Source organism: Schistocerca cancellata, chromosome 5, assembly GCF_023864275.1.
Source record: "Schistocerca cancellata isolate TAMUIC-IGC-003103 chromosome 5, iqSchCanc2.1, whole genome shotgun sequence".
In the NCBI taxonomy this organism is placed as follows: Eukaryota; Metazoa; Arthropoda; class Insecta; order Orthoptera; family Acrididae; genus Schistocerca; species Schistocerca cancellata.
In genome coordinates this window covers 520295126-520321711 of record NC_064630.1, presented here as the reverse complement: position 1 = coordinate 520321711, position 26586 = coordinate 520295126, and the positions used below count along the sequence as shown (strand labels likewise).

The 26586-nt window shown below is 38.8% G+C and overlaps 1 protein-coding gene across 1 annotated transcript in view; it reads right to left on the bottom strand.

The window, feature by feature from the left end:
- Positions 1-26586, bottom strand: part of LOC126188640 (dynein axonemal heavy chain 6) — a 1044937-nt gene that overhangs the window by 375416 nt on the left and 642935 nt on the right. Inside the window, exons 85-87 of the mRNA XM_049930241.1 lie at positions 19772-19933; positions 9233-9409; positions 8008-8204 (exon numbers count right to left, since the gene is read on the bottom strand). Coding sequence (XP_049786198.1) covers positions 8008-8204; positions 9233-9409; positions 19772-19933 — 536 coding nt within the window. The remainder of the gene's footprint in view (positions 1-8007; positions 8205-9232; positions 9410-19771; positions 19934-26586) is intronic.

The window sequence follows — 26586 nt, the reverse complement described above, 5'->3', positions numbered from 1 at the left end:
CAGCATAAACGAGGCTTTAGAGCCAGGTCTGTATTGTATGGTGGATGTGATGTGTTGTGTACGAAACTAAAACCTGCAATCAGATCCAAATGTCATGTAAAACTGTGAAGAGGTGTCATCCTCGCCCACATTATGCCAAACGGACGCAATAAAGGAGTTGAGATTCGAGGTGCTAGAACATCCACCATACAGTACAGACCTGGCTCCAAGTGATTTTCACATGTTTGGACCCTTAACAGAAGCACTACAGGGAAGAAGATTTGAAAGTGACGAAGACGTCATTGCTGCAGTGCAAAATTGGTTACAGATGCAACCGAAAAACGTATTTTCTGATGAAATAATAAAAAAAAAAAAAACTCGTAAAACATCGGGAAAACTGCATTGAAGTCCAGGGAGGTTACATAGAAAAATAACGCTTGTTTCAGTTTTCTATCATCAGAATAAGTACTGCTTTTCACAAATGTGCCTTTACTTTTTGAATTCCCGTCATATACCTGTATGTAGATGATTTTGTAAATAAGCTTTACCTATAATGCACTTTTAAAGATATAACAAGGGATGGCTTTTCTGATAGTGTATACACGTGAATAGTGAGTTTCGGCAATAACATCTATTTATAAATAACTGTTTAACTATGGGTAACGCCACGCTCCAAGCTAGTAACATATGTAATTATACTAAGCCCCTAAGACATCCCCCCCACTGGTAAAAGAACAAATCGCACACTGGGCAGATGGGATGAATGCAGAAGAAGTGAAAGCAGGGAGGATTAAGGAGTAAAGAAGAAAAAGACAGGAGTGCAGGAATATGTAAGCAGGTACAGCTTATATAGGTTATATTTTTGACATATAAAACAGGTATAACAGATCTTTTCACTACTGCCAGTTTCTGCTTAACAGGAACTTGTGTGTGAGTAATCTTCTTATATCCTTCAGTTTGACACTCCTTTCTGGCTTCAGTCCCTTCTATTCTTTAAGGACTGTATCTTTTAGTCTCTGACATCCATCCTCCTCTCACTCAATCCTACACCCACATCCAAATTAGTGCTACATCTTAATAGCCTTCTTGCTTATGGGGGAGTCAAAGCAGCTCCTGTGACCATTTTTGCCTCTCTTGCTCTACTTTTTCTTGATTGCTGCCCTCTAGCTACTCCTCATCTTGACCACATTCACCTCACACATCCTATCTGAGAAAAGCAGAGCTTAGCTATAAATGCTTGTTGTATGTTCATGCTGTATGTGTGTGATGCAATATGGATGCCAGTTGGATGGTTGAGATACAGTTACCAAAAAGATGTTTGTGTGGGACCCATTCATAACTCAAAGCCTATTCCTTATAATGATGATTCTGTTTTTGTTTCACCATCCTTAATGTTTGACCCACACAACACCCATTTCATTTTTACAGCATTTATTTATATGTACTGTAGGTTGTAGTGCTTCGAGAATTTCTGCAGAAAATTCTAGAACCACTTGGCTGTCCTCCATCTCGAACAAACGATATTTTAAATAGAAGTGTGAGAGGGATGATGGTTGGTTGGTTTGTGGGATGGAAGGGACCAGACTGCTACAGTCATCGGTCCGAGAGAGATGAATCCGACCTACTGCGCATTGCATGTTTGTGTATGCAGGTCTAAAAACAGTCACGAGCAAATTGACGGCCGACAAGTACCTGCTGTATGATACGTGGAGTTTCAGTGTATGTGGAGAGAAGAACAGGGAGTGTTTATGTGCTATTTAGTGATTTTAGTGATTGTGATGATTGTTAAGGACAAATGAAGAAATGAGGTTAGACTTTCAAGTAATTCATGTGTTGGACTTGCTAGAAGCAAGACATGTTCATAAATTATGGGTGGTTCTTAAACCAGCTCACTTATGAATGTTAATTTAATGTGTTTCTAAAGCTTGAAATATGAGAAGATGGAGATATTTACATGAGAAATGCAAGAATATTATTCTGCATAATCCACTACATTGTTAATTGATGAAAACATAAAGTTTTTATATTTACTCCACATGTTCTCACATCTAAAGTGTTTGAGCTTGATGACCAGTGAAAAGAACTCAAAAAAGCGGGAATTTTGAGAAGAAATCAAAGAAGAAGATATGATGTGTTGCCATAGCAACTAGATATAACAAGTCCAAAAATCAAATGGAAGAAATTGTGAATGCAACAAAAGGGAAGACGTAAGGAAGTAATAACATTAAAAGAATGGAAAGAAGACCTCGACGTATTAGACTGAGAAGGGATATGATGAGAATAATTCAACTAAGAAGATCCAGTGGGGGGGGGTATACAGCTCTCACACAAAGCGTGGTGACACCAACGCGGCAACAACATCCGAAGCCACCGGCACCAGTTGTGGTTCACCAGTGCTGACCTGCTTTCACAGCTGCCTACTGACGCCGATGTCAACACAAATGTCTGATGCTGCCAGCTTGCTGTTCACTGGTACTGACTTGCCGTCACATCCGCTTACCTACATTGCGAGAATTCTATGCGTGGTAGTGCAAAATAGAACTTTAGTACCTTAGCAAGAAGTGACACAAACAGTAGAGTGACTTTTCTTGGTGTAGTTATTATACTCAGAGTTGATTTTTTTTAAAAATGATTACTAGGTCTAAATATCATAAGAATATGGATCAGGAACAGCAAATTGGAGAAACGTCAGAAACAGGCATGGCTATGAAAATTACTAAACAAGGACCAGACTGGTCTGAATTAGTAAACCTAATCAAAGCTTAAAATGCGAAATTAGATGCCCAGAGTGCAGCTTCAACTGCTCAAATGAAACATTAAGTAAAGAACTAAGCTCAGTAAATTCTCAATTAAATTTGTTAAATGCCAAAGTAGAATTGCAAAGCAAAGAATTCAGTAGTCTATGTGAAAGCATGGGGGCTTTAAAGACTGAATTTGATGATTTAAATAATAAAGTAGAGGATTTGAAATTAGAAATAAAGAATGAAGAAACTAACTCTTTAAAGCTCCATGTAAATCAACTGTTCACTGACTTAAGTCAAAAACAGTATGATCAAATTCAGGATTTGATAAAAAAAGTTAGAATTTGTGTTGAAGATAAACGTAATAATGTGGAATCTGAACTTAGTGGGAGGTTAGGATCATTTGAAAATGTGTGTAAAAAAAAAAAAAAAAAAAAAAAAAAAAAAAAAAAAAAAAAAAAAAAAAAAAAAGTGGAAGACGAGCTTTTTTCTCCACCCCGAGTTTCGACCACTGCATTTTCATACATTATCCAACGAAACAACAAAGTAAATACAAATTCCGTATTGTTCATCTTTGAATGTAGCAGCATTTCAATGTACTACAAAAATCCGACTGGCAAGACTGTTTGGGGTTTTTGTCAATATGGCTAACTCTATGTTCTGAATTTTTTCCTACCTGTGAGAAGAGATGGTTGCTAATAGGAACTTTTATGAATTGTGAACACATGCAGTATTTTCTTCACCATAAGAATAGTACGAATATAAACATTTTGCGATGTATTCTTTCGTGTCTGCTGCTATCTCATTTAAATCCTATCTGCCTAATAAACTACGAAACTAGAGTGAGACAACAGCAAATGTGGAAGAATATACATATCATGTCATGTTTATATTCGTATTATTCTTATGGCTAATAGTGATACAGTCAGAAATGAAGCACGGCAATTGACTAGATTTTTAAATCTAAGATGACTAATTTCTGTGCAGATTGTAATGTAATGTACTAAAGCGGCGTCTGCAAAGATTTTCAAATGGGGAAAAATTTTCGCTAAACTCTCGTTCAGAACATCTTCTATCATACGCAGTCTATTATTTGGTTCTTGTTGATCATTATCAAAGAAAGCAGCAGTGTAAGTAACAACAATTAGCAGTCTCTTGCCATTGTTTCGCTAATGAGACAATTCCTCTTTTTTTTTTTTTAAATTGTAAGCTGCGGTAGCGCGCAGAAAAGCAAATCAGGCCGTGAACACTCACAATCAGAATGCGACGAACAATGCATCACACAGTACAGTAATGCATTTTCAGCTTAGAGTGACGTAAACACCTATAACAAAGAAAATGGCACTTATCAGATCAAAGAAAAATAAGCAATCAATTCAAACCAGACGAAGCACGTGAAAAAGGAAGGGTACCTGTATCAATATGGACGGAGCGCCTGACGCATAGCAATGGCTACCTTGTAAAGCTTAACTGCTAAGCTTACGACTTGAACCAAACTACTGTAGTTGTATTGTCATTCATTCAACCTAAATTGTGTCACATATTAAAATGGACCAACTTTGCTTCGATTTGGAGGTGTGGCATAAAACTTTTCTCTCCTCTTGAATTTCGAGTCTCAAATTTCAGGTGCGGCTTAGATTCAAGTGTGGCTTAGATTTGAGTAAATACGGTAATGTTAAGTATGATGCTGTAAAACGGAGACTGTCAATAAGAATAGTGAATTAACACCAATAGTCCAATTGCAAATTGCAGGCATTAAAACTCAAGTAGATAATGTGGAAAGAAACTTTAGAGAGAAAATAGCAACCTGAGACTTAATAAATATAAGTAGTCTGGAGGAACAATTTGAAGGACTTATAGATCAAAAAGTCACCGAGAGAATAACATCCGGGAATGTGTGCCTATTGTTTCTTCCAAACGTAATGATCCTAGCAAGGTTATAGATGACATGAGGAAAGAATTCAAGCTTATCCAAATCAAAGTAGAAAAAAGTGAATCATCACCTAATATTGTCTTACCTCGGGAAGTGGTGATTGTTTTGAAGTGGGGAGACTTTCAAACAAATTTTAACAAGAAGTACTGGTCAGCACTTACTCAAGTGAAGTTAATATCAGTGCCATGGGATCTGGGCGGAGTCACATATCCCCCAGGGACGTTAACATTCTTAGTTAGCAGATGGAGTGACGACCGTCGGCTCCCGAGCTGTTTTCGGTGTTTCTTCTGTAATAATTTTCCTGCCCCGAATTCCCCCACTCTTAAACTATTCTATCCTACCACACTTAGAGGTACTGGGAATATATATATATATATATATATATATATATATATATATATATATATATATATATATATATAATAGAGGGAAACATTTCACGTGGGAAAAATATATCTAAAAACAAAGATGATGAGACTTACAAAACAAAAGTGCTGGCAGGTCGATAGACACACAAACATACACACAAAATTCAAGCTTTCACAACAAACAGTTGCTTCATCAGGAAAGAGGGAAGGAGAGGGAAAGCCGAAAGGATGTGGAGCTCCTGGGATTGGAATGACTCCTTACCCTCTCCCTTAAAACCCACATCCTTTCGTCTTTCCCTCTCCTTCCCTCTTTCCTGACGAAGCAGCCGTTGGTTGCGAAAGCTAGAATTTTGTGTGTATGTTTGCGTTTGTTTGTGTGTCTATCGACCTGCCAGCCCTTTTGTTTGGTAAGTCTCATATATATATATATATATATATATATATATATATATATATATATATATATATATATATGATGCTTATTTAAGAAAAGTCAGTGAAGCGAATACTCAGATAAATTGATAAATAGCAGGATAATGGGGCTTGAACAAAATAAGTAGACATAGTATCTACCATGAGTTGAATAATCTGTGTAGAAATACTATCTACTAAGATTATAGGAGTTGAAAGGAGAGGAGGACTCTAGGGTATTAAATGAGGTACTAAGAAGTTAGAGTGAAGTGTAAAATAGATTTTTATTTTACTACGAAATATTTAATTATAGTGTATATAAAGATGTATACTAGGGCAATGAACCATGAGGCCTACTCATAAAGGATAAGGGGGCCTTAGCATTTGCTAAGGATATACAGCAGGCGTACCTACATAGAAATAGGATGACCTGTGGCGTGATGACTAGGGATGTTTTATAAAGGGGTGGAAGTGAATTCATAGGGTCAACACCATTGTAAGGTGTAGGTACTGATCCTAGGGGTAAAGGACAGTATCGTGACAGAAGTCACATATTTAGTAGGAATTATTCTGATAAGTTTGAATTCTATATATCACTGACATTATTATGTTTTATGTGAATTTACAAGTGTTGAAAAGAACGCTTTCAGTTGCCCAGAGTTCCTCCAGACTACAAACTAATATAAACAATGATACTAGTATGTACTAAGGAAAAAATAGTACAAGGAATCAGAATAATGAGTAAAGTACTCAAGTGTCATGAACACCCGGAGTTTATGTTTGGGAACTAAAGGTTTAATCCTCATGATTCCTAGATATAAGAAAATGAGCTCCAACATTGATGAAAATGTTCACATATTTATAATTAAAGTAAAATTAAAAAAATAAGGAATAACTAAATATTAAGAAAAAGGGTCTTCACGGTTATGAAAAGAACAAGGTATACTATTGAAATATGAATTGTTATTATATGTCATATAAATGTACATAATGAGTGTATATAAAATATCCTGTGTTTGATCAGGGGGGGGGGGGGGGGGAAATGACTTCTGTATAAATTCTAGAACCATTTGGCCTTCCTCCATCTCAAACACATGATATTTTAAATAGAAGTGTGAGAGAGACGAATCCAACCTACTGTGCATTGCATGTTTGTGTGTGCAGTGTGCAGGTCTAAAAACAGTCATGAGAAAATTGTGGACATGGCGACACGTACCTGCTGGATGATTCATAGAGTTTCAGTGTATGTGTAGAGCTGAACAAGGGTGTTTATGTATTATTCTGTGATTTTAGTGAGTGCGATGATTGTTAAGGACAAATGAAGAAATGAGGTTAGACTTTCAAGTAATTCATGTGTTGGACTTGCTAGAAGCAAGGCATCTTGATAAATTATTTGGTTGTTAAACCAATGCCATTGTAAATATGTTTAATCAAGTCTAATGCTAGACGAATCAGTTGACTTGCAAACATTCGAATATTTATGTGAGAAATGGTGAATTTGTTCTTTGCTGGAAGTTGAAATATACCAAAACTAAACTAAAAGTATTCTGCAAGTATCCACTTATTTCATGAGTAGAGATAGATAGATAGATAGATAGATAGATAGATAGAGAGAGAGAGAGAGAGAGAGAGAGAGAGAGAGAGAGAGAGGCTAATAAATTCCGTTAACCAGCAGTATTCTTTGGAGAAGAAGTTTTTGTGGAGATCGATGTAGCTTGGAATCCAGAGAAGAAGCTTGGCAGTGCTTACCAAGTAAATCAACTGAGGTGAGAGAGGTGTGAATTTTGCAAACCAACTTCACATCGATTCTTGTTGTCTAAAGTGTTAAAAGGTGTATTTGTAATTGTTAAATGTTTGCATGTGTAAAACTGTACCATAAGAACAATAAAACACAATATAGCTAGGTGCAGTTTTACAGTACTCACAACAGTCTGCAGTGGACTCCTGTCAGATTAAAGCTGTGTGCTACACTGAGTCGCAGACTCTTAACCTTTCTTCCTGTGTGCAACGTTCTCCTAGGTTGTGGTTATGTCATTATTCAACATTATTTTTCTTCCAGGCATGTTAGTTCAGCAAAGCATGCAGGAGAGCTTCTGTGAAATTAAGAAAGTAGGAGAGAGGTACTGGGAGAACTGATGCTGTGAAGGTGCATCATGTATCAAGGCTGTATAATTCAGTCGGCCAGAGCATTTTCCCATTAGACGCAAGGTTTCAGATTCAAGTTCATGCCTTGTACATAGTTTTAATCTACCAGGAAGTTTTCAGTGTTAGTATTCATAATGCTGTTTCATCAGATTACAATAAACTGATATTTAGTTTTTAGCTACATATTTGAACTTTAAGGTAATCTCAGAATTTGTTTCCTTAGAATAGTACACTTTACATAGTGACGCAAAGTTTCTTCTGTGTATTCTGTTAATAGCTCATCTTTTATGTTTTAAATAGTTCATGATATATTCTCTTATAGCAAAAGATAGTGATACACAAGATGTATCATTACTGTATAGAAAAGTTAGCCTTTTTTTAAAACTACTTAAGATGTTGAGGTGAATTTAGATACAGAAAATGAACTTACTTCGCACCCATAAGAAGACATACAGATTCCATAACAAATTTGACTAGTTGTGGTGGTTTAGTAAACACACGAAGTTCATTGATATCATTCTTATTGAGTGATTCCAGAGCCTTCATAGCTGCTTCCATTGCTGGCAGTGCTGCATCTAGATCACGTTGTGCTTCATCTGCTAGCTGCTGAGTTTCTTGGGCTTTTACCTACAATTACGAAAAAAATTATATCTTAATCTTTTAAGGTTCTCTTCTGTCTGCATTATCACAATCACAAGGACTAGATAAACATAATGAAGCTGCATGCAGCCAAGAAACAACTTCATCTGCATATATTGCATCCTGATATCCCACACCAGCCACTCAGTGAATAAAGAAAATCACATGGAGCACCATCACTCTCTCTTATCAAACTTAAAATGCTCCAACTTGATGGATGTAGAATTTTTTAAAGTAATTGGAAACTTGCTAAGCAATTTCCATTGTTTTTAGTAAGATGTGCTGATGCTGCAGTATTCATAAACAGTACAGTATTCATTTGGACAACAGTGCAGAAGGTGTCACAAAACCAGCAAAGTGCAAAATCCAAGCATTTTGCACATTACTTTAGATGAATTTATGTACATCAGTGACTTTCAGTATTTTCTTTGTGTTCAAGTAAAATCACGAATGTCAAATAAATTTGCTTCAAATACACAGATACAGGTGCAATTTAAATATGCTTTTTGAGTTAAACAATTGCATATGTCATATTATGTTTTGAATTTTCGAATTTTAAGTATGACAAACAACTGTATTTCATGCAACAGCATCAGTTGCAAGTTTCCTTTATGCTTGATAAAATTCTGGCTGTGAGCCCTTGTTCAAAAAAGCCTTTCACACCAAATTTCAGGGGTTATCTACATAATTGTGTATATTCAAGATCCCCACAACTCACCTCAGATTGTTGCTCATATCAAATGCAGCCACAGTCCATTAGGCCCCAGTGGCCATAGACAGTAGCCACGTGAATGAGCCATGCTTGTGTGAATATGTGTGTGTGTTTTATACTTCTGAAAATGGGCTTTTTAAAGTTAAAAGTTTAGCAGTCTTTTCATTGTGTCTGTCTGCGAGTCAATGCCTCCTCTATATGTGTGCAGCAGTCTATCTTTTTCATATTCTTGTTATTGTCCTTGACTTTCCATTGTTTGGCACATTCCTCTCTGTTACAAAAAAATGGTGAAATGATAAGATACCTTTACGACTGCCTCATCTGCCACCACAATCTTCCTCACTTTATCTGCTTGTGCCTGCTCTTTTACTAAATGCTTCATAAGTTCAACTGCGTCTATTGATTTCTGCTTCAGTTCTGGTTCCATTGCAGTCAATTCAATCTTCATTCTATCGATTAATTCATTTGTTTCATACAGTTTCTGTAAATGAATCATTAAAATGTATTTAAAATTTCAGTTACTTTAAAACGTTCTTAGGGAAATAATGGGAAAGATGAATGATAGCTACCATACACTTGCTTACAATATCAACCAAAAATTGCGTAAATACAGTAGTGGAGTGTTTATGATTTTTGTCTTTGGGGCATACAATAAGTATACCTGTACTGTTTTCACGTTTGAAAATATTATCTATGTATAAAACAATGGTTCAGATAGACATGGATAGCTGACCACTGAGAGTTGAAGAAGCAGGGGAGGGGTAGAGCTTAGCCATTCTGACAGATAAAAATATTTTACTTATCAGTTAGCCTAGTTGGCTGGACAAAAACAAAATCTCAAATGTTGAACACATTCTTTTCATTATTACCTAAGGTATAGGACAATCTGTATTTAGAGAAACCAGTGTCCCTTCTCCTGAATTAAAAATAAGTGCCACATACAGGCAAGATTTTCTCACTAGACAAGGCACTCTTAAATCTTAATTTTAAAATACTATCAAGTTTTAAAGACAATTACACTCTTCTATTGAACAAAAGCAGCAAATAAAATTGTTCTTATGGTTTTTAACCAAACAAAATATCACCTACTTATAGACTACCTGAGAACCATATGAAAAGGACACTAAAAGTAGGTTCAGTGGCAATGGTTTCCTCCTTGCTGCAAGAAATAACTCTGAAACAGCCAGGTGTTCAAAAGATGCTCACAAAATAGAAGTCTCTGTTTAATGAAATGCTGGCATATCTGACTTGTCAAGAAACACGAATTTACCAAAACACATGACTGCTTTCATATTTCAAATTGATGTAGCTTATGAGTAACATACATTACAAAGAACATGAGTTAGAAGACTGTGACTTATTCTTAATTCTGTTTACACCACTCCTTTCCATTCATATGACTCAAAGTATATTTGCTTAACATGCAGGATATAAAATGTAGACTGGCAATGGCAAGGAAAGCGTTTCTCAAGAAGAGGAATTTGTTAACATCGAGTATAGATTTAAGTGTCAGGAAGTCGTTTCTGAAAGTATTTGTATGGAGTGTAGCCATGTATGGAAGTGAAACATGGACGATAACTAGTTTGGACAAGAAGAGAATAGAAGCTTTCGAAATGTGGTGCTACAGAAGAATGCTGAAGATAAGGTGGGTAGATCACGTAACTAATGAGGTGGTATTAAATAGGATTGGGGAGAAGAGAAGTTTGTGGCACAACTTGACTAGAAGAAGGGATCGGTTGGTAGGACATGTTTTGAGGCATCAAGGGATCACAAATTTAGCATTGGAGGGCAGTGTGGAGGGTAAAAATCGTAGAGGGAGACCAAGAGATGAATACACTAAGCAGATTCAGAAGGATGTAGGTTGCAGTAGATACTGGGAGATGAAGAAGCTTGCACAGGATAGAGTAGCATGGAGAGCTGCATCAAACCAGTCTCAGGACTGATGACCACAACAACAACAACAACATGCAATATATGTAGTATTATACCTAACCACTCATTCACCCAATGGCATGTGACTTTTTTTCTTCAACAAGGTAGGAAACATCACCAAAGAAAACTACTTTTATTATTGCAATCATCCCTTGCTTGCATCTCAGCTGGGTCATTCTTCTGAAGTCCAGTTGACATGGTGACCATCAGAATTACATCTTCCATCTTTTCCATTACAGCTTGTGTAAACTATCTTCTATGTTTTCAGCATTTTGTTTACTAGTTGTACACTCCTGGAAATTGAAATAAGAACACCGTGAATTCATTGTCCCAGGAAGGGGAAACTTTATTGACACATTCCTGGGGTCCGATACATCACTTGATCACACTGACAGAACCACAGGCACATAGACACAGGCAACAGAGCATGCACAATGTCGGCACTAGTACAGTGTATATCCACCTTTCGCAGCAATGCAGGCTGCTATTCTCCCATGGAGACGATTGTAGAGATGCTGGATGTAGTCCTGTGGAACGGCTTGCCATGCCATTTCCACCTGGCGCCTCAGTTGGACCAGCATTCGTGCTGGACGTGCAGACCATGTGAGACGACGCTTCATCCAGTCCCAAACATGCTCAATGGGGGACAGATCCGGAGATCTTGCTGTCCAGGGTAGTTGAGTTACACCTTTCTAGAGCATGTTGGGTGGCACGGGATACATGCGGACGTGCATTGTCCTGTTGGAACAGCAAGTTCCCTTGCCGGTCTAGGAATGGTAGAACGATGGGTTCGATGACGGTTTGGATGTACCGTGCACTATTCAGTGTCCCTTCGACGATCACCAGTGGTGTAAGGCCAGTGTAGGAGATCGCTCCCCACACCATAATGCCGGGTGTTGGCCCTGTGTGCCTCGGTCGTATGCAGTCCTGACTGTGGCGCTCACCTGCACGGCGCCAAACACGCATACGACCATCATTGGCACCAAGGCAGAAGCGACTCTCATCGCTGAAGACAACACGTCTCCATTCGTCCCTCCATTCACGCATGTCGCGACACCACTGGAGGCGTGCTGCACGATGTTGGGGCGTGAGCGGAAGATGGCCTAACGGTGTGCGGGACCGTAGCCCAGCTTCATGGAGACGGTTGCGAATGGTCCTCTCCGATACCCCAGGAGCAACAGTGTCCCTAATTTGCTGGGAAGTGGCGGTGCGGTCCCCTACGGCACTGCATAGGATCCTACGGTCTTGGCGTGCATCCGTGCATCGCTGCGGTCCGGTCCCAGGTCGACGGGCACGTGCACCTTCTGCCAACCACTGGCGACAACATCGATGTACTGTGGAGACCTCACACCCCACATGTTGAGCAATTTGGCGGTACGTCCACCCAGCCTCCCGCATGCCCACTATATGCCCTCGCTCAAAGTCCGTCAACTGCACATACGGTTCACGTCCACGCTGTCGCGGCATGCTACCAGTGTTAAAGACTGTGATGGAGCTCCGTATGCCACGGCAAACTGGCTGACACTGACGGCAGCGGTGCACAAATGCTGCACAGCTAGCGCCATTCGACGGCCAACACCGCGGTTCCTGGTGTGTCCGCTGTGCCGTGCGTGTGATCATTGCTTGTACAGCCCTCTCGCAGTGTCCGGAGCAAGTATGGTGGGTCTGACACACCGGTGTCAATGTGTTCTTTTTTCCATTTCCAGGAGTGTATTTCAGAATGGTCTGGAATACGTAACAGAGCAAATGATGTGCAACTGGTGAGAAATTTGGAAGGGGTGTACTTTTTGTGGAATTGTATGTGTTTCTGAGGCTCCTGGGTGATGGAGAGGTAATGGCATGCAAGCAATGGGGTAACAAGTACTTGTGCAATGCAGGGCTGACAAGGTTGTTAATAAATTAATGTTCACTTACATGGTGTATTATTTCTCATAATTGGATAAGCAAATTGATATTGCAGCTGTGATGTATATTGCAAGCAGCAAAAGAATTCAATAAGCATTCAGTTTGTTAAAATATAGAGAGCAATCTGTGGTCATAGCAGTTAAAGTCCAGTTACAGTATTAATACTAGTGATTAAACTGACATGAAAGCAAACTTATACAAAAAGGCAGGAGACATGAATTTCTAGGCAGCAGTGGTGAGTGTCAGAACGAACCTAAAAGGAGATATAGTTGAATTTTAGAACTGTCAGAAAGAAGATATTGAAGACGTTTGTTTTTATTCACAAAATTGTGAAATGGAATTAAAATATTAGAAGATAAATAAATTCTTCAGTGGTCTCTAGCAAAGAGCAAGCAGGAAGCACAGGCCACGGTACTGAAAGAAAGTGGATTGGTTGTGACTAGGAGAACACAGTTAAGCAAAAATAAGCCAATGAAGATGAGGAATGGATGTAATTCAGTGTAATCCTCATTTTTTAAAATTTAAAGAAGACCACCAAAGAAGATTTATGTTGTTGGGGATCCTACCAATGAGTAAACACAGTACTTAGCAATCATTAAGTCAGTGGAATGAAATTGTTATTGAAAGAATATTTTGTTTGAGAAATGCATGAAGAAAGAGTTACCAATTTAATCTGATTCTGAGACATTTCAGAGCCCACTACAGTAATGGAAGGATGATTAGCTGGAGCTAGAGGAAGTGGGTCATGATAGAGGTCAGTTTTAGAGGAAAAGTGGCATGCTAGGTTTCTGATGAGGAGCAGCAGCCAGCGAAAGGCACACAGAACCTGTACAAATTGATAGAGACATGAAAGGTGCAGGAAGCCTCTGTAAATATTTCTGTGCAGATACTGATGGATTACTGGTCTGTGTTCCACTTCACATGCCGCAGCTGCACCCATGTGTTACTGGGTGAGTCATCCAGCACCATGCACATCACCTGTAAAGGTGCCTCTACATGGGCCATATTTTATTGCAATGGGTGACCACAGTAACTTTGCTGTCAACATTGCAGGTATGTACCTGTAATACATGGCAATATTGCAGTATGGCTGGACAATACTGTTGATGGAGCAGGTTGTTCCAGGCACTTGCCAACATATTCTTGAAACATTGTCCACTAAAGGTGAAGAATATTTTGTGGGGTTGGGCCATATATTTCTGCTCTTATTTGTAAATGCTTATGTCTCATTCTCAACCATGCCCCCTCTTTCTCACACTGACAATGCTGCGGGGACAAGTTACATAATTTGAGCAGTGAGACAATATCATTTCACTTCAGTTATAATATACGGTCAGCAATATGCAACTTTTATTACTTGTTTGAACGTACCTTATGAGAAGCAGGAGCTATATATAAGTATATTTGGTTACATAATTGTGAGAGTGAATTTGATGTAGTACAATGTTTACAATAGGGTTTTTGGTGTAAGAAAATTGTATTAACAGTTGTGCCGTATCAGTTCCTATAATTGTAGTGATACATCTAAATCATGGCAGTAGCAGTGGGTGATGAAACTGTAAATTCATGGATGCAATCTATAGAAAAACTGCTGAAACAGTTTATGAAGATGGCGTATGATGGGTTCAATAAGGTGAGAAAGCTGGTAAGGGGGTTTAGGTAACAATATGAAACATGTGGATAGCCAACTGAATGGAAGAATCAGTGTTTTAGGAAAAAAGTTGAGAAGAGTAAAGGGATTAGGTAGTCAGATACAGGATGTAGAAGACCACTTGGCCACGGAAACTGAATGACAACATGAATTGTGGAAAAAAGGAGGATTTCATTACTATATCGAAACAGGTAGAAGGAGAAACATGAATGGTGCAGCGTAGCAATGACTTTAGATTTGTTTATTTTAAGGGACAAGTAGGACCATTGTTGTATGCTGGCAGTACAAGACCACAAAAGTACTAAAAGATGTACATGAACGGTCTGAAAGAAGAAGATAGAAATAATAGCACTTGGTAGCGGTTGATGAACTAACCTCAGAAGTTGGAAACTTTAAATAATAATTTTATTAATTTCAATCTAAATGGAGAGGAAACCTTTGTCATACTCTAAAAAACAATTAAAAGTAATTTATCTGATCAGAGGGAGTAATCAAAACCATATAAATTGTGTAATAAGTCATTTAGAGGGTGATGCTGCCCAACAGGGTATATCACATGTGAAGAGAAATTTGTATTATATACTGACACTGAGTAATCCTTAAAAACCAAAGGACAAAATAGTTCTGAAGAATAAATGAGCACAAAACTATTAACAAATTGATGTTTATTTACATACTGTGTTATTTCTCATAATTAGAGAAATGAGTTTATATTGCAGAAGTGCAGTATATAATCAACTGAAAAAGGATTCTACAAGTTCTTAAATGAAGGAATTCCCTTTGCACTCTTATTCTGACATCTTTACTTTTAAAGTCTCCAAAAGCTATTTTTATTTTTCTATGTGCTGAATTTCTCCAACTGACAACTATTTCATCACATTTTTCTGCAGCCATTTTGTCTTAGCTTTCTTATACTTAGTATTTATTTCGTGAATGCCTTATATTTCCATATTCCTTTCTTTTCCTGCACAATTTTGTATTACCTACTATTGTTGGGTAACTGAAGTATTTCCTCTATTGCTTATGACTTCTTTGCATTACTAATCCATTGTTCCTGGTAATGTACAACCTGTAGTTCGAGCTGTTCAGAATAGTTATTACAGATACAGTATGTGATGCATAGCTGTTCGACATACAAGCAGTCAGGAGAATATGCATGAACAGAACAATTACTTAAATTCCTGATGTTTTATAATAACTTTTACAGCAAAGAGTAATAATGGGAAATCAAATACGCAATGTTAAAAAACAAAAAACAGATGTATGGTACCACATCTATTTAGTACAGAAAAAAATCTGAAAATGGAAGTACAATGAGAAACAGAGAAAAATAGTTACCAGATAGAGTTAGATGTACTCACAGCCTGAATATTCACTTTACCTTCTGATGACAAAAGAGTGAAAATAAATGGAAAAACAAGTATTACAGGAAAAATAAAGGACACTGGAATATTGGTTGGTGTCTAATTCACAGTGAAGATGAGAATGTTACTGGTATGGGAAGAAAGTATCTTGTAAATTTGTTTCTGGACTACTTAGGAAAGGTATTGTCTGTGTATTAAGGTATTTGCAAGGTTTATGGCATATCTGAATAAGCACTGTAGACTCAGCAAGGTTGCTGACATATTTGAATGAGCACCAGAAATGCAACATCCATTTGTGCCAAGGTAGTAGAAGAGGTGCTTCTTCACATGAAACAAGGGAGTGCTGTCATAAAGGGTAGAGTAGAGTATAATTGAGTTTTATTGGCCCTAGTAATAATATAGTATACAAGTGGTACATTATGATGTAGAGAAAGTCAATGTATGACAAAAATAATACTAAATAATTAAAATTTATATTAATTTCACTATACTACATTAAGTGGCCATTGGGTTACAAAATACAGAGCAAATATTGTACAGAGTTAAAGAGAAGATATTATAAAGTAGAAAGAGCAAGTACTACATTGGCAGATTAATATTTCTATAACAGCAACATTTATGTGGTAAGTCTAGTAATATTTATGTGATATATCACTAAGTCTAAGACAAAAAACTTTACTGTAAAAGTCTTTAGTGTATAACTGTTGGTTAGTGCATTTAATTATTTAATTTTACAGAGACTTTTATGGAGCCATCTGATGGTTAGAAATTAACATTAGGTAGGTAGAGCTCATTAATTTTAGAAGTACCAGGAAAAGCAAATTTCAGAGTAAATTTGGAATTTATGGCAGGTAATAATGTTGAATAATTCATTGGGTGTGGACACAACATATAGTGTAACCATTGGTACTAGTACAAAGAAATGAGTGGCATGCCAGAACACTATTTTACACTACCCCATTTCTGTCTCATTACCATCAGTAATACAGGTGGACAACTATACACTACACTTTTCACAATTACTTACTTGAAATACTTACACACACGATTCAACATTCACACTTTGCAAAGGGATGTTGTCTATCAGATCAAATAAATAAATAAATAAATAAATAAATACTTTCTACTTAGGCAGCTGAATCTTTTAGGAGCACCTAATGCAGATAGTGATAAGACACAAGCTCACAGTGCAGACGTCATAACTGCTCACAGGGATTATGGGAAACATATCAGAAGGCATAGCAAAAGACTTTCTTAGCTCCTTAAACATAACTATGCAATGATGAGCAGGTAGTTCACCACTTGTGTGAAAATGATTGTCATACACTTTAGTTCTGTATGTAAAACAAGGGAAAGGCATCCACTCACCTACAGTATAGAATTTGCTGTTTCATAGTAGAAGTACACACATTCACACACACACTAGAACACAGTCATCCAAACACACACTCCCATGACCATGACAAGACTGATTATTTTAAAGCAGTTGCTTGGGCTGAAGGAGGTAGGCAGGCAGTAGGAGAGGATGCAAGAAGGGGGTAATGAGTGTAAAGAATCATATTTTATAAATAATAATAATTTTGTACCATAGATAATATTGGCATAAAACAAAACAAATATTAATTGATGAATCTTCACCTATATGTGATAGCGGGCAGATGTATCATGAGTTCTGCTGTGTTAATATTGTTAAGGGGAATGTGTATTCCAACCATACATTAAAGAAGTGTTATAGAAAGTTATTAGGAAAACAAAGTTTATCCATTCATTCATATTCTGTTCATCATTTCGCTCGTGCTGAGAATCCTGCATCAAGAGGATCGAAGCATACAAGAAGAATTTGCATGAGCCGAGGGGCAAAACAGAACCAGTATTGTCATACCAATCTCCACGCACAATAGCAGTAAAAGGAAAAGGATGTATGTAAATTTACAAATGTTAACCTAATAATGTATTGAATATTGAAGGTCTGTTGATATTAATGACAGCTAAAGTTCATTCAGGATATGAGTACTTTCGAATTTCTTTCAATTATTCTCCACAAGGTACTATTCATGAGAAAGAAGCAGGTCTTTTGACAGATTGATTCTGTAGCTGCACAAGACAGAAATAGTACATAGGATAGAGCATAGAACAGATATGGAAAGAGGGAAGGAGAGAGGGAGATGGGGGAAAGCAAAGGAAGGTGGAAGATGGAGAGGGGAGGAAGCAATGGGGGTGGAAGAGGTAGGGGGAAGGGACTAGGGGTAATGGAGGGGAATGTGGAGATGAAGAGGGAGGCAGGGAAAGGGGAGAGAAAGGGAGAGGAGTGAAAAGGGGAGATAGATAGATAGATAGAGAGAGAGAGAGAGAGAGAGAGAGAAAGAGAGAGAAAGAGAAAGAGAGAGAGAGAGAGAGAGAGAGAGAGAGAGAGAGAAAAGGGGGGAAGGAGGGAAGGAGAGAGAGGAGGGGGGGGGGAGTGGAAGAAAGCAGTACACAATTTGGATGGGGAAAGAGTGGTGTGGACAGAAGGGAGAAAGAAAGGTAATGTGAGGCAGTGGAAAACAAGTTAACAGAAGTTTAGGCCAGAGGAATTGAGAGAGCACAGAAGAGACATTTCCCACCTGCATACTTAAGAGAGACCAGTGCTGAAAGGGAGTATCCACACCAAGGGCTTGCGTAGGGAAGCAGCTGTTGCAACATGTTCGGCAGCTGGATAGTTCACAGTCTGTCAATTTTTGGCTGTTGCCATTCATGCAATTAGACAGTGTGTTACTTGTCATGTGCACAGAAAATGCTCTGATAAGGTTACCATATATTTTGACATCTGTTTCCACTGCAGATGCAGCATCCACAGTTGGCAAGGCTGTAAGGAAAAGACTTTTTGATATGGAATGGGTGACAACTGTCAAAGGGGAGGTACCGTTAGTGGATGGTGCACTTAAGATGAATGGAAGAACTTGTGGGATCATCCGGGAGGGGGCATTGACATCCATGCAGGTGGTTCACTGGCTGAAGTGAATATCTGAGAGCATATGTTGAGGCTAAGGAGGAAGGAGCAAAGATTTTCCTTGCCAGGACTCCAGACCACAAAAATGTTGTCAATGAATCTGAACCAGGCAAGGTGGTTTGGTTTTGACTGGATAGGATGGATTCCTCCAGATGCCTCATAAACAAGTTGGCATAGAATGTTGTCAGGCAAGTACCCTGGCAGCAAGAAGGATTTGTTCACAGATTTGGATTTCAGGAGTGAAATTGCAGGTCAAAATGTTGTTGGTTTGGATGGTTAGATATCAGGAAGATATTGGGGCAGGTAGTGTTCCATGGCCTCAAGGCCAGGGGCATGGAGGATGTTGGTGCATAAGTAAGGGGCATTCACAGTGACCAAGAAGGTGTCTGGTGGTAATGGAACAGGAACTGTGGAGAGGCAGTGAAGGAAATGAGCAGTTTCTTGAATGCAAGATGGTAGATAATGGGCAATAGTTTGGTGGTGTTGGTTCACTCTGTGGGAACACTGCACCAAGCCAAAATGGGAAGACAAGTACAGAAAACTATAGGGTTGCTGCAGTCAGAAGGCAGATGGTTTCACATGTCAGGTTTTGGGGTGGACCTAAGCCCTTATTATTATTTTGCTATTTATAAACCTGCCTGGGTTCCTTGGATTTGCTTAAGTAACATTTATAGCTGTTCATATCAAGTACATGGCAACTTTGACTCGTGACTCCTTATTTCATTAAACTCACAACTTGGATAGTCAGATCTACTGGTTTTTCTGCAAAGTGCCATCCACAAACTGCATGTATAGATAATACAGAAAGTCTCATATAACTCTAGAGTTGACTTATTATTGCATACTTTAAAGATATAACTGTTACATGTCAATTTATAAGTTTTACATTAAAATATCTTCTTACACAAAATTGTTCTGATTTTTATGTATTTAAGCAAATACACTTTACCAGTTCTTAAAGTATATTAACTTATTGTACTGGTTGCTTTATTTACATCTTACCCGTAGGCCATTAGCAATACGGTCATGTTTCTTTTGTAACTGGTCTGTCTTATTCTGCAGCATAGTCAAGTACAGCTTCAAGAGTTCCAAGTAGCTACTTGGAGTTGTGTAATAATACCGCCGCATCTCGTTGTAGAAACGTATTGTCATTTGTGCCACACTCTGCGTTTTAAGATCAGAGATTAGTTAGGTGTACATGCAATAGTCATTGGTATTTAAAGTAATGGTTCTGGAAAATAAGCTACTGCTGCATGAAAACACTCAGGCAGCTCATTAGTTAAGTAGTTACATGTTCACTGTCTAAACTGAATGATACAAAGGGGGACCCAAAAATAACGAGAATCTTATTACAATAAAACATGTACTTGATGGAACATTTTGAAACCTGAAACACCTTGAAAATTATGTCTTCTGAGCATAATACACTTGTCTCAACTACACTCCTGGAAATGGAAAAAAGAACACATTGACACCGGTGTGTCAGACCCACCATACTTGCTCCGGACACTGCGAGAGGGCTGTACAAGCAATGATCACACGCACGGCACAGCGGACACACCAGGAACCGCGGTGTTGGCCGTCGAATGGTGCTAGCTGCGCAGCATTTGTGCACCGCTGCCGTCAGTGTCAGCCAGTTTGCCGTGGCATACGGAGCTCCATCGCAGTCTTTAACACTGGTAGCATGCTGCGACAGCGTGGACGTGAACCGTATGTGCAGTTGAAGGACTTTGAGCGAGGGCGTATAGTGGGCATGCGGGAAGCCGGGTGGATGTACCGCCGAATTGCTCAACACGTGGGGCGTGAGGTCTCCACAGTACATCGATGTTGTTGCCAGTGGTCGGTGGAAGGTGCACGTGCCCGTCGACCTGGGACCGGACCACAGAGACGCACGGATGCACGCCAAGACCGTAGGATCCTACGCAGTGCCGTAGGGGACCGCACTGCCACTTCCCAGCAAATTAGGGACACTGTTGCTCCTGGGGTATCGGCGAGGACCATTCGCAACCGTCTCCATGAAGCTGGGCTACGGTCCTGCACACCGTTAGGCCGTCTTCCGCTCACGCCCCAACATCGTGCAGCCCGCCTCCAGTGGTGTCGCGACAGGCGTGAATGGAGGGACGAATGGAGACGCGTCGTCTTCAGCGATGAGAGTCGCTTCTGCCTTGGTGCCAATGATGGTCGTATGCGTGTTTGGCACCGTGCAGGTGAGCGCCACAATCAGGACTGCATATGACCGAGGCACACAGGGCCAACACCCGGCATTATGGTGTGGGGAGCGATCTCCTACACTGGCCGTACACCACTGGTGATCGTCGAGGGGACACTGAATAGTGCACGGTACATCCAAACCGTCATCGAACCCATCATTCTACCATTCCTAGACCGGCAAGGGAACTTGCTGTTCCAACAGGACAATGCACGTCCGCATGTATCCCGTGCCACCCAACGTGCTCTAGAAGGTGTAACTCAACTACCCTGGACAGCAAGATCTCCGGATCTGTCCCCCATTGAGCATGTTTGGGACTGGATGAAGCGTCGTCTCACGCGGTCTGCACGTCCAGCACGAACGCTGGTCCAACTGAGGCACCAGGTGGAAATGGCATGGCAAGCCGTTCCACAGGACTACATCCAGCATCTCTACGATCGTCTCCATGGGAGAATAGCAGCCTGCATTGCTGCGAAAGGTGGATATACACTGTACTAGTGCCGACATTGTGCATGCTCTGTTGCCTGTGTCTATGTGCCTGTGGTTCTGTTAGTGTGATCATGTGATGTATCTGACCCCAGGAATGTGTCAATAAAGTTTCCCCTTCCTGGGACAATGAATTCACGGTGTTCTTATTTCAATTTCCAGGAGTGTATTTTCCATTTGTGCAAAAAGTTTTTAAACTCATCTGAAGTAAGGCTGTTTAGTATTGTTTAGTATCTCCAGTGATTTTCTTTTCTTCTCTTCTTCTACATCTTGAAAACACTTCCTTGCTGGTTTTTTTTTTTTTTTGGGGGGGGGGGGGGGGGGGGGGGGGGGGATATAACAAAATTCACAGTGTGCCAGATCCAGTGAATGGGTTGTGTGAGAAACCACTGTCATTTGGTTTTTGGCCAAAATCTGCCTGTCATGCTGTGTGCACAGCTGCTTTGTTGTGCTGACAAAACTAGTCTCCTGACTGCAAAAATGTATGTCTTCTTTTCTCACTGCTTCACATTATCATTTAACACTTGGAAGGTAGTTATGCTGGTTAACTGTGGAACCCTGGGAAGCAAATTCATGGTGGCCAATCCCTGTGATGTGGAAAAAACAAACCACCATTTTCTACACATGGGATCTCACCTTCCATGATTTCTTTGTAATTGGTGAAGAAGGGGTCTTTCAGTGGTTGCATTGTTCCGTGGTTTCTGTATTGTATCCATAACACCTTGATTCATTGAATGTGATGATTTTTGCATAAAAGTTTGGGTCAGTTTCTGACTGTTCTTACCATTCCTGGAACATACACTAATGATTCACTCTCTGGTCAACAGAAAGCATGCACAGAACAAATTTTGCTGCAACAAAATTTCATCTTCAGTCAAAGTTCATTGATGAACTCCAGGATATTCCAGTCATGTCCATCAACTCATCAATTATTTTATGATGATCAAACATTACCATAACATGGACTTTTTTTCAATGTTTCCCTGTTTTTCTGGAAGTTGAGGGACATCCCTGTTGTGATTCACTTTCACTTGACATTTGGCCACTTTTAAAATGGGAAAACCAGTAATAAACCCTTGTGTAGCTCAAAGCTTCCACCACATAAGGTATCCAAAGCATTGTGACAGGTTCTGCTGCAGGCTCTCTAACAGGGAACAGAACCTGATGTTAGCACATTGATATTTAATGTCTGCCATTGAAAACTCACTTAACACATGTAACAGTGCTTACAGACACAATCAAACTGAGTACAATAGTATTCCCACACCAACACTGCTTAGACAACTGTTACAAAATCATGTCTAGTGAAGGCAGTGGGAGAAATCAAAACAAGTGTTCTGTCAACTGCTAGAGAAAATTTCTTGTTACTATTGGGTCCTTCCTCCTATATTAAATGAGATAGATATTTCAGCTGTCAAGATATTAATGAATAATTTTCAATAGGAGTACATATCATTCATTTACACATAAGTATTTGCAATAAATAAACACAATTTAATAGTGGACTCAAAATGTGTCCTTCTAACAGTGATTAATTATTTACAAGAAATTAATTAGAAAATATTTATATATCAGTGGTTAAAATCCTTAGCTCTTTGAATGGTTGTTTGCAAACTTAGTGAATTTCTTTATTGATCCCATAAATCATGATTTACTATGTAGTTCGTACATAGTCTATTAGACAGGATGCCATGTTTGAAATATTAATACAATTTATACACAATATGATTCTGAAATAAAATGCAAAATATATTGCATATTAGTAACATAATTATAAGGGCAAATAACAAGACTGAAATCAGTAAGTATTGTTATAAATGTGTGATAAATTACGTGCATGAAACTTTGTAAATGTGAAATTTATTTTTGACTTACAAAGCTCCTTTGTGTACAATGTTTGAAGTAGTATGATTAATTGCATGAACAAAGAGTTTGTCTGCTTCACTAACACAGAAGAGAGCTATGTAGTGCTCACAATGTGAAAAGAACTAACACTAAGGTCCACACCCACAACATGCAGCGTCTAGCCTTGTGCTTTGTTTATGGTGCTGGCATGACATAAGCTCACCAGCTATTGTGTATGTTTATAAAGCAAAATGGCAAATCATTAGGAATCTGCATGATTCAGGATATAAAAACTCACTTGCCTATGCCATTTCTCATCATAATTTCTGCTTTATGTTGTTTTGTTGGAGAGAAGGAACTTGAAGCCTCATTCCATTATACAGTTTTGCTGGGCTTCAATTTCACAATGTAACAATTGAGATTACATTTTTCAAATACATTTTGTGTGACGCAAGGTCAGATGTGCTGAAAGGGTTAATAACAAAACGTCGCCCATTCAGATATTTTATGATCTCTCAAAGGCTTTTGACTATGCGTTCCTGAAATTCTTCTAGATAAGCTTAAGTATTGTGGTATGAGTAGCACGGTTCAAATGGTTTAATTCATATTTAACAGGAATAATGTTAAAGGTTGAAGTTAACAGTACAGACAGTCTGCAAAATCAGCAGAGTCCTTTACCAGAGGAGGTATCAGGAATGAAATTCCAGAACGTTACATAGCAAGAAAATCTCGGAAAAAATGAAAGTACTAATATTAAGTGACAGTCATGGAAGACACTGTGCTCAAATACTGCAAGACAAACTAGGGACCTCATAACAGGTAAAAAGCATAGTAAAACCTGGCACCCCACTAAAAGAGGTGATAAAAAATGCAGAAAATTTGACAAGAAGCTTCAGTACACGTGATACTTTGATTGTAATAGGGAGTTCTAACAACATAGACAAACCCCTCGATCTAATGTTGAAACATGTGGTAGAACCCGTGGAACCACTACTCATTCTAAGTCACAAAATGAATATCATTATCCATCCTATACCCAGGAGATATGATGTTCAAAATTTAAATAGTAAAATTAATACTGCAAACTTCCACCTGATACAGGCTCTGAATTTAGTAAAACATGCAAACAAAAAAAGAATTGCTGTGAACTTTGAAATAGAGGGACTAGCCAGAAACCACTTCACAACACATGGCTTACACCTAAACAAATGTGGCAAGGAGACTATCTGCAATAGAATGGCCTTCCTGACAACTATGGAAGACAATAAGAAACCAAAAGTCAGAAACCATAAACATACGCTAATAAGCAATTGGATGAAGACAAACAAGATGGGAAATAAAAAGAGTAACAGTGACCATACTGTGCAAACTACACTAGACAAATGGGTCACGAAGTCACAGAGACGAAACACAAATCCCCTGACCCCTCAAAAAGGTCAGGAACCTGAAAGGATCAATAATGTGATGGTGAACATTATTGAGACATCCCTCCAAAACATCAATGTGATGCCTCGGCAGTGCGAAGTGCATGTGGATACTTTTCAGGCCCACCTGGAAGATGAGTTGGCTGCCAAGGATGACCAACAGAACCAGCACAACTGCTCAGAAGTCAACATACCTGAAATACAGCACATTTTAAACTAAAGGTCAGTGACACAGTAAATATGACTTCGAGCCCCCTGACTAAACCCCACTCAGACCTGAAAATCTATTATCACAATGTCCAATCATTGAGCAACAAAACTGATGACTTTAGCATTTTGCTGACCAGTGAACTCAGTGATATCTCAGTAGTATGCCTAGCAGAGCACTGGCTCTGCACTGATGTAGTTAAGTTAATCTCACTACCAAACTTCAAATTGTGCGAACACTACTCCAGATCAAATGATGGACATGGTGGGGTTGCCATCTTCATCAAACAACACATTGAATATAGCCCACTTCCTACCCTAAAGAAAATAGGAACAGACAAGATCTTTGAATGTGCAGCCATAAAGCTTACAGATCTAAATCTAATAGTAGCTGCAATTTACCGTTCCTCCTCCAGTAGTATTAATGATTTTCTGTTACAAATGGACTTGTTTCTATCCAAAGTAAGTCAGTGGAAACAGGATGTGATTATATGTGGTGACTTTAATATAGACTTTCTCACCCACAACAGAAACAGGGAAACATTAATTAACATTGCCAAAACTTATAATCTGCATGGCCTTGTAAATGAGCCCACTAGAATAACACCCACATCCAAGACAGCTCTAGATCAAATTTTTGCAAATGGAAATAAACTTAACCCAACTCTAGGAGTATACAATGCAGGATTCAGCAACCACCAAGCTGTCATTCTAAAGGTCGATGTTAGCAAAGATACCTCAAACCCAGTCCACCTAAAACTTTACAAAAGGTTTTTCACTCGAGAGAACTTGAACAAGCTAAATACCCTCCTTAGTAAAGAAAAGTGGACAGAGATGTGCACAGCCAATGGTGTCAACATGAAATTCAACATATTTCTTGACAAACTGATCCACCACTTTAAAGAGGCCTTTCCACAAAAACCAGTAAGAATAAATAATAATAATAATAGAAACAAGAGCTGGATCTCTTGCAAACATAAAAGAATACTCCACATGTTATGTAAACAAAGTAGTGACTCCCCCCAACTAACAGAATACTATAAAAACTACACATGTATCCTAAGAAGAGTGATAAGACAAGGAAAAAGGATGCAGAATGATGAGTACATTGACAAAACCAGCAATAAAGTAAAAGCAATGTGGAATATCATGAAAAGGGAAAGAGGGGAAATGAATGCTTCACATACGAACATAGAAACCAAACTCAACAATGAATCTGTATCTAATCCCAAATTGTGGTGAACTCTTTCAACAATTTCTTTACGAGCATAGCTGAAAAATTGGTCCAAAATAATCCTAACACAAATTACCAACCAGCAAACCAAAAATATCACACATGTGAAGAGTCAGTTTTCATTACCAAAGTCACTGAAAATGATGTTGCAAAGGCCCTCAGAGAGTTAAAAAATTCATATTCAGCGGGAATTGATGGTATCCCAGCAGCTGTAATCAAAAATTGTGAACACACAATTGCTGAACCATTAACTCACTTCTGTGACTGTTCTTTCCAGGCAGGTATCTTCCCTGAAGCTCTGAAACGTTCTAAAGTAATGCCTGTCTTCAAAAAAGGCGATAATAAAGATATGAATAACTACAGGCCTATCTCAATCTCATTCTAATTTTCTAAAGTTTTTGAAAAAATAATG